The 16,575-nt window shown below is 44.6% G+C and overlaps 1 protein-coding gene across 3 annotated transcripts in view; it reads right to left on the reverse strand.

Moving 5' to 3' along the window:
- Positions 1–16,575, reverse strand: part of BRCA1 (BRCA1 DNA repair associated) — a 560,494-nt gene that overhangs the window by 333,536 nt on the left and 210,383 nt on the right. For all 3 annotated transcript variants that reach the window (XM_069634200.1, XM_069634199.1, XM_069634201.1), the window contains exon 8: positions 1,711–1,759. In XM_069634200.1, coding sequence (XP_069490301.1) covers positions 1,711–1,759 — 49 coding nt within the window. The remainder of the gene's footprint in view (positions 1–1,710; positions 1,760–16,575) is intronic.

The raw sequence follows: 16,575 nt of genomic DNA on the forward strand, positions 1-16,575 counted from the left end.
GTTTCGCATTACAAAGGCTCCCAAATTTAGACCAATTTTTAACAGGAGTGTCTTTTGCAGTTTATTCTATTTAACAGTTGTCAAAGAAGTCTAAAGGAAGGCCAAGAGACAACTCAGAGGGTTGGCTATGCAACAAAGTCTTACCTCAATAATCACACAGATTAAAAACTAGCAAAGCTCATCAAGCTCTCGACGCCGCCCTATTTTGTAAACATTCCAGCTTCGATCTGGACAAATATCATCAAAAGCCTGGTCCAGCACTCATGTTTCTAAGCATGAAAGCATCCCAATGTGCATTTTTGCTACATGTTTTTGCAACACAGGAACGTACATCTGCTGTGCTTCGGTTATGTACGGCACTACCGGATGTGCACTCAGAATGTCGCACTATACATAATCACCTGTACTAACCATCCATCTTTCTCTCCCCCAGTACGACTTTTCTGCGCTTTTAAGGAACATGTCTGAATGAAGATGCTTTACAAAACGATAAAATACAAATAAAATCCAAGGACTGGCAGTAAACCGACGGATAGTTTAACAGGCACATGCATGTGAGGTTATGGTTTAATTAGCATTACTCAAAATGTTAAACACGACAGTCCAGATTCCTCCTATAAAGCTAAAGCAAATTATCCACTGTCGTCCTTGTGTCAATTCATATCCGTCGACTACACTTAAAAGGGATCAATGCATTGCCAAAGACTAAATGCAGTTCTTTACTACTAAAAATGTACTTCTGCCGAAGTCCTAGATTTTACAATCGATGTACATTTGGTGGAAAGTGAGAACATTCATCCTTTGACTTTGCCTCTTTAGGGACACGCCATATATGGCGATTGCACCCCGACAAATGATAGTTCACAAAAAATGGACGACACGAAAAACAATGCTTGCAAAACTATTAAGCTAGACACAGAGGTTGGGTTGGGAAATTAGAAGATAAAACACATTAGCAAGGAACAATATTTTGTTTTTGGAAAAAGGTTACCTCCATGTCAAGCAGTTTTCAATGTTCGTCATGGACAACACAAAGATGTCAACACAAGTTTACACACAGTTCACTAATATTCCGAGTTCCAACATTTTTTTTATAGTATTTAAATGGTTTTGTAAGGGCAGGGACCAAACAAGATTTCATGACCATCTGGCATCACCCACTCAATAGGAGCCACCTCTCGGGTTCTAGGTGCTAGCACGTACCCTGCCACAAATCTACCACTTGACCTGAAAACTTATTACATATAACTCTAGATGCTTTAAACGTCTTCTAGAAATTTCCTAACGTGCCTTTAAACAAATTTGCAAACGTACACAATTAATGCAAGATCGGTATATTTGTATAAAAAATCTGGCTAAAAGAAGCTCTTGGTAGTAGCTGATCCCAAGGGAATCGGGAACTAAATACCCATCAGCAATTCCAATCCCCGTGAGGAACATATCGCCAGCTGCTATAAAGGCACTAGAGAGCATACCACTGTAAATGATGTCGATGTTCATTTCCATCTTTCAAAGCAAAAGTCTTCGGTGTAATTCCGAGAATGAAAGTACCAAGCATTTAATAACAAGCCAATGACCGAGCAGCGCGCTTCAACCAAGGTACACAAAAGCATATCCCATATCGAATCTAAAACTGAAAGAGGGGAAAACAAGTCTATTGAATATTTTTCATGTACTTAACATGCAAAGCCGTTCGTTGCCTGTGCTTACCGAAGGCTGCCTGCCTTTTCCAATAAATCCTCTTCAGAAGACTCTGATCCTGAAACAAGCAATTAAAACAGCAATTAGTTCTCTGGCTTGAACAGATTACACAATAATTATGCTCAAGAGATTAAATTGTAAACGAATGCACATCTGAAAGATACCCAGAACTTTTTCCTTGGAGGCAAGATGCTGCATAGTGGCCAAGTCACTTTCAGAACATTAAAACCTTTCGGCCTAACAAACGAATGGAAGAAATAAATTTAAAACACCATTTTATAAGCACCACATGCGCACGAACACCTTATGTATAAAAACATTTTTTTTAAATCGCTTTTTTTCCGAGCTGTAAAGTGCCATGCAATTACAACAATCAAGGCATTCATCTTGTTTTCACGATTTAAGAAGTTTTCCCTGTGGCCCAATACTAGTGACACATGCTGCTCAAAAGGACAGTCTGAGCTTCTGTTAACAGATAAAGTCACACTCCCTGTTAAAGGTCTAATCCCCAACGGAAAGGGGCACATGATCCCCGATACTCTTGCATAAAGCAGCAAGAAATAGCTCTGCCAATGCCGCATCTGAAAGACACGAGCATGCAAAGAACGAGAGGCGCATGGACAAATAGAAAAAATATTGCTAATGAGTAGTCCTTTTCAACACCTGGCATGAACTACACGCAGCATCAAGCCATAGAGATTATTAAAAGAAAAGTGAAAGCTCCTGACTTTCCCTAAACTACAGGTTTTCCCAATCTAACAAAAACGAACTAGGGTGCTCGTCAGGGAGTCCAAAAGGAAGATCTGTCCACTTGGTCTTTGCTGCAACGACCAGTAACAATTCTTAATCTTTTTATATGCTTCCAATACTTGGTCCTTAGTGGGTCAAGTATATATTTGTTCCATTCTTAATTTTTAGCCTCCCACCTGGGTTTACCGCTCTCCCAGTTATGTCTCAGGGATCGCGTCACTGGGCCTGTGCTCCAGACAGGGTGATCTTCGGTGACCGCCAGGTTGGCTTCTTGGCTCTTTGCTTCTTCGTTTGGCACGCTGCGCCTTCAGGCAAGTGGTCTCAACGTCGTTAGGGACTCCCAAGTCCACTGGGTTTCATTCACGCTACCACTTCTTACTCAGTCACTCCTTGGACACTGTACCAGTCCTTTGGCTTCTCTTGCTTCCGTTTCTCTTAAGCGCAACACGCTAGGATTCGCACGCCAGCTTCCGCCCAATATAGAAAACTGTGCATCCCAGTTTCCTTCAGCTTCGCTCCCACAGCCGACTGGGAACTCCTGGGATTCTCTCTCCCAGGTCTCCTCTCAAATAGGGCTGGGCGATAAATCAAGTTTTGGAGATCTATCGTTACATTTTCAAAATCGATATAGTATGAGACAATATCATTAACATCGAGATATATACATACGCATTACACATACTACCATTTTTTATTTGCATTTTCATAATTACACAGCTGTATTCTAAAACAGTTAGAGGAAACTAGTATTAGCACTATATTTTGATCAATGTCACGTAAATAAAAATGCTTCTAACATTTCACATGTAGTTGGCGGCTTACAACTGACCATTTAACCCACAAACCATATGGAGATATTGTATTTTGCCAATCAGCCCAAAAAAAGAAATAATGCTTTTTGTCTGTATTGCCCACCCCTAATCTCAGATTTAAAAAGCTGTAGTCAGACTACCCCGGCAGAGCGTCAAAGCCCTTTTTTGTTCTACTGGTACGCTGTACTGCTCCAGTGGTTTTCCTTGTCTCAGTACCACATAAGTATCTCTTTTCAGGTTTTCTCAAAGGTTCCATGTGACTAACAAATATCAGCTTGTTCTTCATCCTTTCTTCTAGCGGGTTTTATTAACTATGGGCTATAGGTGGGTTGGTTAATGAATTCCGTATTGCAATGGGAGTCCTTATGGACAAGCGGGCAGTCTCTCCCGGTGAGGTCCTGCTTGCCTCTACCACTAGTAAGGGTATTGCACAGCATGCTCACCTCCCTAGCCTCACAGGGAAAGGCTCCCCCACTGGGGAGAAGTGACTGAATCCTGTGTTTCGTCACAGAACCAACTAAGCAAATAGGTTCTGCAGGATATCCTGGCCAAGTCTAGCATCTGATCAACAGCTGTTGTCCATGCACTAGTGTTATCAAAAAGATTGAGGTCCACGTGGCTGCTTTCACTATGATCTCTCAAGTTTCAACCTGCCTTTGAAAGGCTACAGCGCCGGCACGACTGCATGAGCATTATTAGCTTTTGGAACAGTCTTGCACTGAAGATAGTAAGATTCTGAAATGCATGCGACTATCCTCCATGCAACTGAACCTTTGGATGACTTCCTGAACGGTTGAGCGCCTCCATAGGTGATAAACATTATCATCCTTTCTGAAGGACTGTTTAAGGGACATTTTCAAAGCTTGACAAACATCCTGACAATATAGGACACTTTCGACAGCAGGCAGAGGGTTTGGAAAGAAGACAGACAAATATCCTGCTTGATATGGAAGGAAGAGACCACCTTAGGGAAGAATTATCGATGGGTGTACAGGACTACCAAGTAATTGTGAAATATTGCATAAGGTTCGGAAACAGGCAGCCCACATTTTGCTTATCCATTACTGCCACCTGGAGTGACCAAGTTTATGTCCTCAAGGTCACATGGCTCCAATTAGCAATTGCCGATATTATTTTTAGGTCCCACGCCAGATACAGGATGTCAACTGGTGGCTAGAACTTCAAAAGCCCCTCGGAATGAAGAGGAATCTGATTACAGATCGAGAACGATTTGAGGATTTAATATATGCTCCTACAGCTTCAAAGTATGGCAAGAATTTACCTGGACACCAGAACCTAGGTCGTGACACAAACAATCGTATGTGCTCCAAAGAGCACATAAGAGAATTTAATCCATCATCAACAGACCATTGGCAACCAGAAGCATATACTCCTATACTGTGATCATTTGGTGCGCTTCCTGGCAGCCTAAATTATGCTTAGATTATCCTGAGTCAGCGCTGGCTGTCCCTCGATTAACATTTCAAGAACCAGCTGACCAAGCACTGTGATTGAGAGGAGGGGTGAAGAACTTCTCCCCACCGTCTGGTTCAGAATCTCGTCTGGTTCAGAATCACTGGAAAGACTAGCGTAAATATCGGCATTCTGAAACTAGCTCCAATACGTCAGAAATCCAGCCCTGGCCAGCCAATGTGGATTGACTAGGATCAAGGAGTTATCTTTTAAATGTGAGGAATCTGAGGAAACGTTTCAATCTTCCAGTTAGCCAGTGAAGGACAACAGTATTTGACAGCCAACGTCCCAACCCCTCCCCGTGAGGAGTGTGGGAATTGATGCCCACATTCTGTACTTAACCACAGCCTGTAAGGGACAACCCTCCCACCATGGTTGGCACATTAGACTAAATATAGAATTACAGGACACCCTGTGGAAGCCTGGGGGTTGAAGAGGGTCAGGGAGAGGTTGCAGATAGATAGGGCTTTCATCATCGCACTTTGTTTGCGGTCCTTCAACATTAGCACTTTCTCCCATAGGCGTATTGCCCAATACGTTTGAGCCTTAAGTCCAACATTTTCTACCCAAAACATATAAACCAGCTGTAACACAAAAACATGAAAAGAACTGGCTCCACACCAACACTTTGCTAAGCCAAAGCACACTGAAGACTGTGATAACCATATAAAGCATAGCACAATGCAAGCCCATTTTTGGCTAATACATAGCACAGAACAAGCCCATGTAAGCAATGGTCCCTTACAGGGTATTAATTCTCCTACACAGAGAGGAGTGATTTGTTGCTTCATAGACAGACGCTGCATTAGCAGAACAGACAGAGCAAGAGAAAATACAGAACACTTGACTCAGTATAGAACATGCATGAACTTGCCATGATAAAAGAAAATCAATTCAGATGTGTGTACCTCTGTTGTCCTGGAACCCTCAGTTAGCGTTCCCAGGACAGTGATCATGAACTGTGCTATGCAGAACTGAGCGCAAACGGACTGCCTGAACAAATCCAGATAAATGACGTGCAGAGTGAGCAGCTATGTTCGCAGAGGAAGCCGCAGCCAAAGGCAACCACAAGCAGCCGTGGAAGTCATAGAAAGCAAGGAAATAGGTGCCCCCCGACATGGCAAGACTTTACCAGGACCCACCCATGCAGAACCTGCAGTTGATCTCAAGTACCGGCATGAAGCATGGACATGGGAGATTGAAGTAGAATACCTGGTAAAATGCCCTTCCCCCCTCCCACCAGGAATTGTAGGAATTATAGTCCAGCTACGGGTTCTTGAAATTTCCCAATGTTGTAGAGTTTATCTGTGAAAAGATGGGAAAAAGCCCCAAAGGGGTCCCTTCAGACGTGGTTTGACCATTCACAGGGAAATCTGACCCTTCTGTAGGTCGTGTACGCCTGCCCACAATCCTAACATCCCTCGAGATGCAAATGTTTTGCATTGATCTAACTAGGGTCTAGCTGGGGAATGCCCCATTTCTGAAAGATATGATGTAATTGAAACTCCGAGTTGTGCCAGACCTCCACCAGCCTGCCTGCCCCTTCCGAATCCATGTTCTGTACTCTAACAAGATGGACGACTGAGTGACAGAGCCCACTCAAAGATGTGCACTGACCGTCTTCACCATGCAGGGGACGTGGTGCCCCCACCTCCTTTTTGATATAGCACGGGCAAGTCATTTTGTCTGCCTCAGCACTATCTTGCCTTCAGTGCTGAAAGAATGGCTTGTAGCTAGAGTACATAGATATGGTCCTGCCGATCTGCAATGGAACAAAGCCCTTATAGTTGCACCCCATTAGGGACCAATTTTGTCTTGATAATCCCGTCTCGAGGGGGTACTGAAAATAGCATGCCCACTACTAGATTCTCCACATTTGATCATCATAGAAAGTCCTGGAGTAAGTCTGCAGGAATGGGAAAGCGGAATGGCTGCAAACCTGTTGCCTGAGTCCAAAATGTCATAAATGCAACTATGTTCCTCTCATCAGGAGTCTACCAAAGGGTACTTCCACCAGCACACAGGTGGTCATACGTCCGAGTAAGTGGTGAAACCACCGCGCACACACAGGAGTCCAGAAAAGGTCAGTCTACCAGATAGCACTGTTCCTGTCCATTACAGAGAACACCAGCCTGCTGATGGCATGCCAGTAAAATCCTATGAAATTAAATCTACTGGGAATTTGTTTTGGTTAGAAGAGCCCAACATGAAACAGAAGGCCCGGAAGGATCTGTGGCACCGGTCACTAGTCCCTTAGCTGAGGGGTATCAAAGCAGACAATCATCGAGGTACTGGTAGATATGAATTTCCTTTAGGAGAAGGTGAGCTCCAGTGGCTGACAAGAGCTCCGTAAACACTCCCAGAGCTGCGTTTAGGCCAAAGGGTAGAACCTTCTACTCGTGGTGCAGGAAGAGAAACTGTGTGGGGGCCGGATGAGGACATGCAAATAGCCCTTTAGGCCCACTACACATGAGTCGCCTCGAGTCAGAACAGAAAGGATGCGAACAGGAACATTCATCTTGAAGTTTTTTTTTTAGGGGAAGGTAATATTTACGGGATGACTGGTCCAGTACTATTCCCACGGCTATCTGGTTCTTCTTGAGACCAATAAACAACCTGGAATAGAAGCACCAATCACTTGGGACAGATTCCAGAAGCTTAATGTCCAGTAGATTCTGCACTTTCCGAACAAATGACTTAAAAACAGCCTGCATTCCATGGACACTATGGAGAGGACCCATAATTCTTCAGAAATGACAATCCATACTGCTACAAAATCCACAATCCTGCCTCTGGCCAAAACCTGTAGACCCAAGCACAAGCCTCATTTTGATTAAAATGAAAAAACGGAGGCCTTAAGAAGGCACTGAAATAAAGACATTGAAAAGGGGCTCGCCAAGGACTGTCCTTTGTAGCTCAGGTGCCCTTCAACCCCAGAATATCCCCTACTGTTCTAAAACATAAGTGGCTAGCTGAAGTGGCCTGAGGGCGAACAACCTTTTGCTTAGTCTCCATCTGGGCACAATCTAGGTGAAATATTAATCTAGGTCCCATAATAAAATGTTACAAGAGGTGCCATGTAACCAGCCAGATCTCACTTGGTCCTTTCCTTGCACACTCTTACGCGCGCCCTAATGATGTATTCCACCTCTCCCTACGTTCTGCTCGCTCACTTCTCTTCCTTCTACTCTACTTGGTCACTCCCTCTGGTGTTCTCATTACTCCTACTCCCCTCCACCCTATACTTTTGATCTTCACTCAGCAAAATATTCTCTCCAAGTCACGCTCCTCTCACTCATTTTACAGTTACTCCGTGTTAGGCAGAAATCTGTGCAGTTCCCTTAGGGACCACTGCAAAATGTTTAAAAACCACAGGGGTAAGCAGTAAACCTAATTGGTAGCAGTCTGCACCACCCAGATTTACCTGGTAGCTGTGGCTGTGCAGTCAGACCTTTCTCAAGAAGAGTAGGGCAGTATATAGAGTATACACAATAGGGCTAAAAATACAGTGGAACAAGCGAACACTGACCACAGCTTTGGTATAAAAGTACATAATTATTTATTTAAAAACACAATTATGAAAATACACTGGCACTAATATATCAAGCAAGTTCAAACACAGTCACTATGTATATACACCTCCCTAATTAATTATTCGACAAGTCTAGGTTAAGACACCACTTATTTAGCAAAACGAGAGGTGAGCGTGTAACCGTATATGACACTGCAATAATTTGTTTAAAAAGGGAGAGAAAAGGCAGAGTAAGAAAATAACAGTACCAACACTTAAGAAACCACAGCAAGTCAAGAAAGGCAGGGTCTACTGTAGAGCAAAAAGTTCATAGGCCAGGCCCACTCTTGGAGAAAGGCAGGCGGAATGTGCCCAAGATCACACAGTGGAAATGCACTCAAAGTTTTTGCAGAAAAGTCAAAAAGAGGTTGGATCAGTTCAGAAAGGCCATGTTAGCAGGTCTGAGGTCACCCCAGTTGGAAGGTCAAGGATTTACGGGAGACCCTGGACAATCCATTGCAAGGGAGACCAGGCGGGACAGTACCTGAAATGGTGAGAAAGCTCCAGCAGTGGCAGTTGTTCCTAGCAGCGGGTGCTAGTCGTGGCTTTGACCAGAGGATGAGATGATCTCGACGAGGAAGAAAGCTGGAGGTCGTTGCACTGCCAGGGAAGAAACCAGCTGCGGAGTTCACGATTAAAAGGTACGACCCTTTTATTCGCTGTAGTGGTGAAGCGTGGCTATCGGGCCGCCGCGGTGCTTGGCACGGGCGATTCGACCACAAGACGTCCAGGAAGGCGAAAAAGGCGAACTGGTTGGTCCCACCAGCTCAAAGGGAAGAAGACTCTCCTGGAAGAAGATCTCCTCTGTCGTCGGGGAAGTGGTGAGTTCGTACAGCGGGGCTCCACCGGTGGTGTCGTCGTTGTAGATGGCTCAGCTTCTCCCCTCTTCGGATTCTTTAGGTCCTGTGGCGACTTCTGAAGTTCCAGTCCCCAAAGCCCTGCTTTTATGCAGAAAACCCGCCATTCAACAGCCTAGCTGTCACTCAAACATGCTAAGTGGTGAGCCGGGCGGCTCACCACTGGACCAATCACACAAGAGTGCGACTTGAGTTGCCAAGGCAACTCAGTCCAGGGTGCCTAATCCCCCCCTCCCACATATCCTGTAGACCCCAGACAGAGTGGCACCATTTGGAGGGCTTCTGTGGAGAAGCCCGCCAAAAAGTGGAACAAAGGGCTCGACTTGGGTTAGAGTTTGAGGCGAACACAAACGCCATTTTAAAGCAGAGTCCTGGCAAAAAGACCCAACCGGGGAATAAATATTAAATAAATAACCCGGCGGTATAACATTGCACCAAAAAAGTGGTGCGTTTAAAATCAATGGGAAAATCCCATAGGAAATATTCCGGCGGAATATTTCGCGTGGTATCCACTGCCACCAGCCAGAAACACGACAAGGGGGGACTGGACAGTGCCCCCTTGGAAAACAGACCCAGGGGCAATCGAATTACCCCTACCAGTACTTCCACAATATGATGGTTTGTACTGGTTCTGTTCACAATGAGACTAGTAAAGCCAATGGTGACTTAACATGCCCTGGAAGACAGTAGTCAGTCCCAGGGTATGGAGTCTATGTTTGGGGGTCACTATGACACCGCTGTGCTACTGCACTGAGGGTGCTGTGTAACATACCAAAAACACATGAAGCCCTATGGAGTAAAAGACCCCCATAGCCCATAAAACACATTTACAGTCAAAGGACATTCTCAAATCATGCCGAAGAGTGGGGGAAAACGAGTCTCACTCTTAGCAGGAGAAAAAAATAAACCCGAAAAATCCAGCAAAGCTGCTGGGGGACTCACTAGGTTTGGGAAATTGGCCTTAACAGAGAATTCTCCCTAAACCTCCATCACCCCTACTTCTCCCACCATTAGCCTCACACACAATTTGAACACACCCTCACAGCCAAAAACAACCTTCTCCCACCAACGAATACTGCACCTGGCACACTTTTTCAGCAATCCCACACACTCTTCTGCAGCATCCTTCCTCCGCTACGTCTTTTGGTCCTTCTCCCATGACCTCACCTGAACAACCCACACCCTCCTGTGCCCATTTTTATCCTCACAATTCTCACTCCATATGTTCACTCCCTCAGCTGATCCCCCGGGGCAACTGCTTGCTTTCCTTTCCCTTTTACAGGTCAGAAAAAATACAGAAAGTAGGGTTTAAGCCTCACACCACCTTGTACGCAGGTACGTTAGCATTCTGAAATGGAGGCCCACTCGAGCTATCAATGTCCATGTTCGTGTCAGGGCCGAATTGAGTGTCTACAATGCCCTGCTGAAGTGAAGCATATTGCTGCCATTCCTGGGTCTCTGGGTTTCCGGATTTATGTGCAGACCACTCCACAGTTCCGATGCGGATAAGATACTGTCACAGTGTCTCTCGCATATCTTAGGAAATATTTCTCTTTGTAGCACCCTTCCCTCCATTTTTATAGACCCCCCCAATCATTTTGCTTTGATTTTATAACCCGATCTGAACTTTATACAGTGCAGCGAAGCTTTCAGCTTCACTACACTGGCTTTTGCTAATTTATTATGGGGACACGTGCATGTCCTTCAGGCTATCAGTACTAGGAAACAGTTTCCCCTAGTCTTGTTACTTAGTTGCCACTTTTGGTAACTATCATTGAACAATGCATCTTACAATGCAGTACAATGGGGTACACTTTTTGTTTTGCCCTAGACTAACACTCGGAGGACCTTTGGTTACTCTAGGTGTGCCTAGTGGCACAAGCTGTGGCAGCAGTTACTGATATTTTTTTTCCAAACATGGCTGTGCCACAAGGTTTTTAGTTTGTCCCATGGCCATCTTGTCACCAACACTTCGTCTTGACACGTGGATAGGAAATCCTTAGATGGACTTCCAGTGTCCAGGAAAGCCAAGGCTTTTCACAGGCTATTACAGGGCCATGTGAGTTTGCCGCCAGGAAGTGGGTTGGGACCGTCTACTCCCAACCCACAAACTGGTTTCAGTGTGGCCGAATGGTATGCATGAGCTGTGCCACTAGAGGTCCTGATTGGACCACTGTTGCTGTGTGTGGGCCAGATCGTAGATTGGCTAGTGGTTGTTTCTACTCTTACTTGCTTTTTGGATAAGAGGACCCCTGCACCTGTTCCAGAGAGATCCTGGAAGAAACCTGAAGGAGCCAAGTATCCTGTCCAGTTGCAAGATGTGTAAGGAGACGGACACTTTGGAAGAAGGCCTGGCAACCAACTTCAGCTGCGGCGGCCCTGGAAGAGCCCAGTCTTGAAGGTGATCTCCAGAAGTCCTGCAAGGGATCTTCGACCCTTGGAGTGAAGGGTCCATCCATTCCCGACATCTGACCAATGTTCTGTGAAGAGCCCTCAGACGGGTCACTGATTCAGAGTTTGGGCTACCGTGCTGTAGATGAAGTTCCGCATTGAGGCCCAGAACTTTGGGGATCCATAGCTTGTACCACTGGAGTCGGTCTGCCCAATTCTGTGCTTCCAGCCTCAAAGTGTCCCAAGATTGGAGGCTTAGTTCCACTGAGACAGTTGCGTCTAACTGCGTCGCTGTGCATCATTGACTCATCAAAAACAGCTTTCCTGCTTCCAGTTCTGTGCCAAGAGGGGCACTGTATCGTGTTTTTCTGCACCATTCATCCTGAAGACCTTGCACCAGCATTTGTCGCCGACCAGACAGGTTTTCGAACCTGTAACCCCTGGGCACACAGGACCGGAGCTTAAGTCGGGAAAAGCGACCTTGGCCCTCTTCTGAAGACCTGCCAAGCCCCAAGGAGAATCTGAGAATGGAGGGGGGTGTTGTAACAGTACTTACCAAACGTTTAAAAGGGAGATAGAAAACAATGCAAAAGTTACCTGAAATCCCCAACAGGCTGCGTCAATGCTTGCTCGCGCAAGCATTCCCAAAGTGAGGGACACTTTTATTCACTAGAACTACTTGTCCTCTGCCCCTTGGTGCTTGGACCCCAGAAGCCCTACACTAATTCCCCCCGTCTCAAAACTGCGTGGAACTTTGGTGAACATTTGGGCACAAGGCCCATCCATCTTAGAGATGGACTTTTAAAGTTAGTGCTGTATCTCCGTGTACCTATAGTGCTGCATACTAATACTTATCTTCCTTTGCAGGGGTGTTTTATGTATTACGCCCTACTCCAGTGATTGTATATATGTATAATGTATTTAGTTTGTGCGAGAACATTACATGATAGTAGTTATTTTTCATAGGGTTATATGGGCATAAATATTTTTAGAACCGTTTGTCTAAGTGTGTTCCTTGACTTTCACTGGGTGTGTTCATTGAGGTCCCCTTACCAGGCTCACCCTTCCCGAGATTTAGCCTGGACTACTCTCCTTGCTACCTTGAACTGGTTTGGCTACAGTTCCCAGAGTTGTCCCAGTCACTTAACTAGGTTGGTCTTCTATACATCTGTCCACCAGGCCAGAGTATAGAAATCCAGTCCTAAGAGCGTAGAGCGCTAGGTGACGAATCTGGACAAGGTGTCCATTCTCCCCAGAGGGGAGTCACCCCATTTGAGGCTAGGGAGGTGAGACATCAAGGTTACGGGAGCGATAGCAACCCGAGTGTGCAAACACCCTAGGACAAGGGGCTCAAGAAAGATATTAATATTGTTAATAATGGCTAGGAAAGCCATTAAGGTTACAGGAGCCTGATAAATCAGAGTGTGCAAATACCTGAGGAAAAGGGGGATTGAGAAAGATAAACACTGTAAATAAAGGCTGTAAATAAAGGCTGAGAAAGCTATCCACGTTATGGGAGCCTGAGAACCCGATTGTACAAATACCCCATGAAAAGGGGGAAGAAAGATGCATAAACACTTTGAATAAGAGCGGAGAAAGCCACAGAAGACAGAGCTCTGACAGAACAGGGGGACAATCGCCCTATGTGAAGTAACGAATGAAAGAACATAACCTGTCAGAGTATTACAGGACTGGGGGAGTCCCAACGCCTCAAAGGTGAAAGTGCCCTGAAGTAATGGAAGTGTTCAAAACAAGAGTTTTCTTGGTTAAAAGGAAATGACAAACCCATAACTTGATACCAAGACTGGGAAGGATATCCTGAGTGAAGGAACTTCAAAGACTGAGAACAAGTCAAGCATAGGTTGGGCAATGCAGAAGCCCTGCTGAGGCTATGGTACAAAGCCTCGCATTTTGTTTTTTTTTGTTTTCTCAAGTGGTAGGGCCAGTTAGTTGGATAGGATTCAGACTGAAGAGCTTTATTTTAGACTTTAGGATAGACCATTAGTTTTTATTTTGCTATGTAGCTAACTTTGCTCATAGCGATGGTGCTAATACGGCGTTTTGGTTCTTTTATTTCTAATTCAACTCCTTCAACATAACTTCTAATCATCCTAGCCATCCCTCTGGATCACCACAGCTGCAACTGCCCATTTGATGTGAGGACTGCTCAGCCCCTGTTGAACTGCTCACCCTCGCTTCCCATCACCAGGCCTTCTGGGTGATGCAGTCCTGCAGGACAAATAGAAAGAAACTGGCCAGCATTACACAGTACAAGTATGGAGCAGAAGTACAGCCATGCAGTCATAGGTAGAAGGGACAGAGACTGGGCCCACCCAACTCGCACACCGCACCCCACCTCACCTCTGGGGTGGGACAGCCTCTGCTAAAACCATGGTAGGCATCCCAGCCCAGGTTGAGAGGGGTCCCTGTGACAGGTAATAGGGATCAATCTTGAGCCAAAGTCTGTGACTGCTTATATTTAGTGATTCATATTCTTGGGATGCTGCTCTGTATATGCAGTGTTGCCAACTAAACTCATACATACAACAGAACTGCAAATATAAAATGCTGCTTTCAATAGATACATATTCTGTTTATGCTTAAAAAGGTTACTACAGCAAATAAAAATACCAATTTTCAAAGCCTGTCATTTGTAAACAGCAGGTTTACACATTTTAATTTCTTTAACTACCTAAAGGCGTTTCACTCAAATGGAACTTCTGCAGTAGAGTAGTATATTTTTTTCTGCAGTCCATTTCTTGATGAACAATTGATACTTTATTTTTTGGTGTTTAGTCAACAAAAGACTTTCCACTATTTACGAAAGATGCATAAATACGTTAATAGATAAAATACAGTAAGTATGACCATACATATCAAAAATACGTATCAGAAAAAGAGGGAAAAATAATACAAGAAGAGAAACTGAAGAGACAAATTCGACACAGCTCGAGGGAATAGCAATCAATACAGCCTAAACTGATATGGTATCATTTTAACTAAGCTCATCACATACTCCTCGATGCCAAATGACCTTCCCCAAGCTATTAAAAGGATGATGGTTTCAAGTTCCTTCAACATTGTTACTACTTCTAATGATAAAAACGTTTCCCTCCCAGCAGACAATCTATTCCAATCATCTGTATCCAACTAATCAACAGTGTGTACAAAAGGCAAACAGTGTTTCACTCTTTTCTCTTTCGTGGCCACACATGCTTTTAGTAGATGTTTCACACTTTGCTGTACATCAAGCTTACAAAAATTGCATGAGTCCACCAGCACACTTTCCTTGTTCTAGATTCTCTGCAATTCTCTCATATTGAAAAGGTTCAAACGAAACCTCAGAAATTCCCCCCTGAACCTGGAATCTGGAAAACGCCCAATATAGGGTAGCACAAAGTATCTCGGTTTATCGCAGCAAGGGACATTTTTGAAAAACTTCAGATCCGGGAAGTGTTCCTTGGTTGTTATCCAATAAATCTGCCTGAAGGTTTTTTATTTTTTTTTTACCTTAAGTGGATTCTCCATCGACACCTTTTCTGTTAAGTCGCAACCAATAATGACATGTTGCACTTCTTCCTTTAATACCATTAGGAACCCATTTTCACTGGGATTCAAAAGTAACCCTAAATCCTCATAAAACCAAGTGTTTTTGGGACATGAGGGTACTATAACATCACCTTTCTCCACATCATGTGTAATTGCAGAGATTGTAAACCCAATTCCCAGCGCAGGCGTGCCATAGGAAGTGACACAGGTATATTTAATACTCCTTTCCAGATTTGGCCTTCAATTCTGATCCAATTGATCTTTGCAGCCATGTTATTAATTTCAATGCCAAACATCAATACCCGGACTACTTTGCCCTTATAAAATTTGATCAGAGCAATCAAAGTGAATATGCAGTACAAGTGTAGTATCTTTTTCATTTGGCATATTAATTGGCTCACTTTTCCCCTCCATGTCCACTTATTTTTTATTGGTTTTTTGAAAGTAACACAATACAGAACATACATACAGGTACAGAAACATAAATCACAGGTTTAGTACAATGTCTGGGTATTTCAACAGGTTTCTATCAGTTGTGGCACGTTGCTCATTTGGTTTACTTCCGGAACACTTGTGGTTTGCCAGTCAACTCGACTTTCGTGTGCATTTCTCCAAATCTCTTCCCATCTGTGCCGAATTTTATTCGCCTTTTCAGGGCATCCTCTGGCTGTATAGACCCTATTTTCCATTACAATACACGCATCCACACCTGTCACCCACTGTTCGTATTGTGGGGTGATATTTGATTACCCATACTTGCGTCACATTCCTCTTGGCCAGCCCTACTGCCATCAAGACCATTAGTTTTTCGTACCGAGACATCTCATTGTCCTCCTCCACTCCCAGTAGCAACAATTTAGGGTCCGTTATTATCACTTGGCCCATCACCAACGCGAGTCACAGCATTTTCGCCCGAGGGTTGGATATGTGGGCATTCCCACAAGATATGGTAGAAGGATCCCTCCTCTTGTGCACATCTAAGGCAATTGGGGTCTGTTCCCCCCCCCCCAATCCCCCCCATCGATACATGGCCACCCCTGGGTAGTATATTCTATGTAGTATTTTGAACTGTACTAGCCTGATTCTGGCAGAGATGGCAACCTCTCTGGGGTGCATTAGGACTGCAGTTCATTCCTCGGGTTGTATTGTGCCGACGTCTTTTTCCCCACTTTGCCTTCAGGCTAACGAGGGCTGTTGCAAATGAGGAGATTGCGCTGTACATGGAGGTTCTTTTCACATCCACGCGATCTAGTACAATGTTTCTTTCAATTGGTGTGCATTTGGGCACATCAATCTATGCGTTTGTGTGTCTCCGCCCATATCTGTGCTCTCTGGGCTACCATCGTGCGGTTGGGGGGGTGGGGGGGATGTTATGTTCTGGTGGAGACTTTCTAGTGGAGAGAGACCTTGTCCGGCGCACATATCTGCACGAATGTGTGGAAGTTCGGTGTTGCTGTGTAAAATATCATTT

The sequence above is a fragment of the Ambystoma mexicanum genome, chromosome 13 (assembly GCF_040938575.1).
Source record: "Ambystoma mexicanum isolate Mex_15411 chromosome 13, UKY_AmexF1_1, whole genome shotgun sequence".
NCBI classification, from domain to species: Eukaryota; Metazoa; Chordata; class Amphibia; order Caudata; family Ambystomatidae; genus Ambystoma; species Ambystoma mexicanum.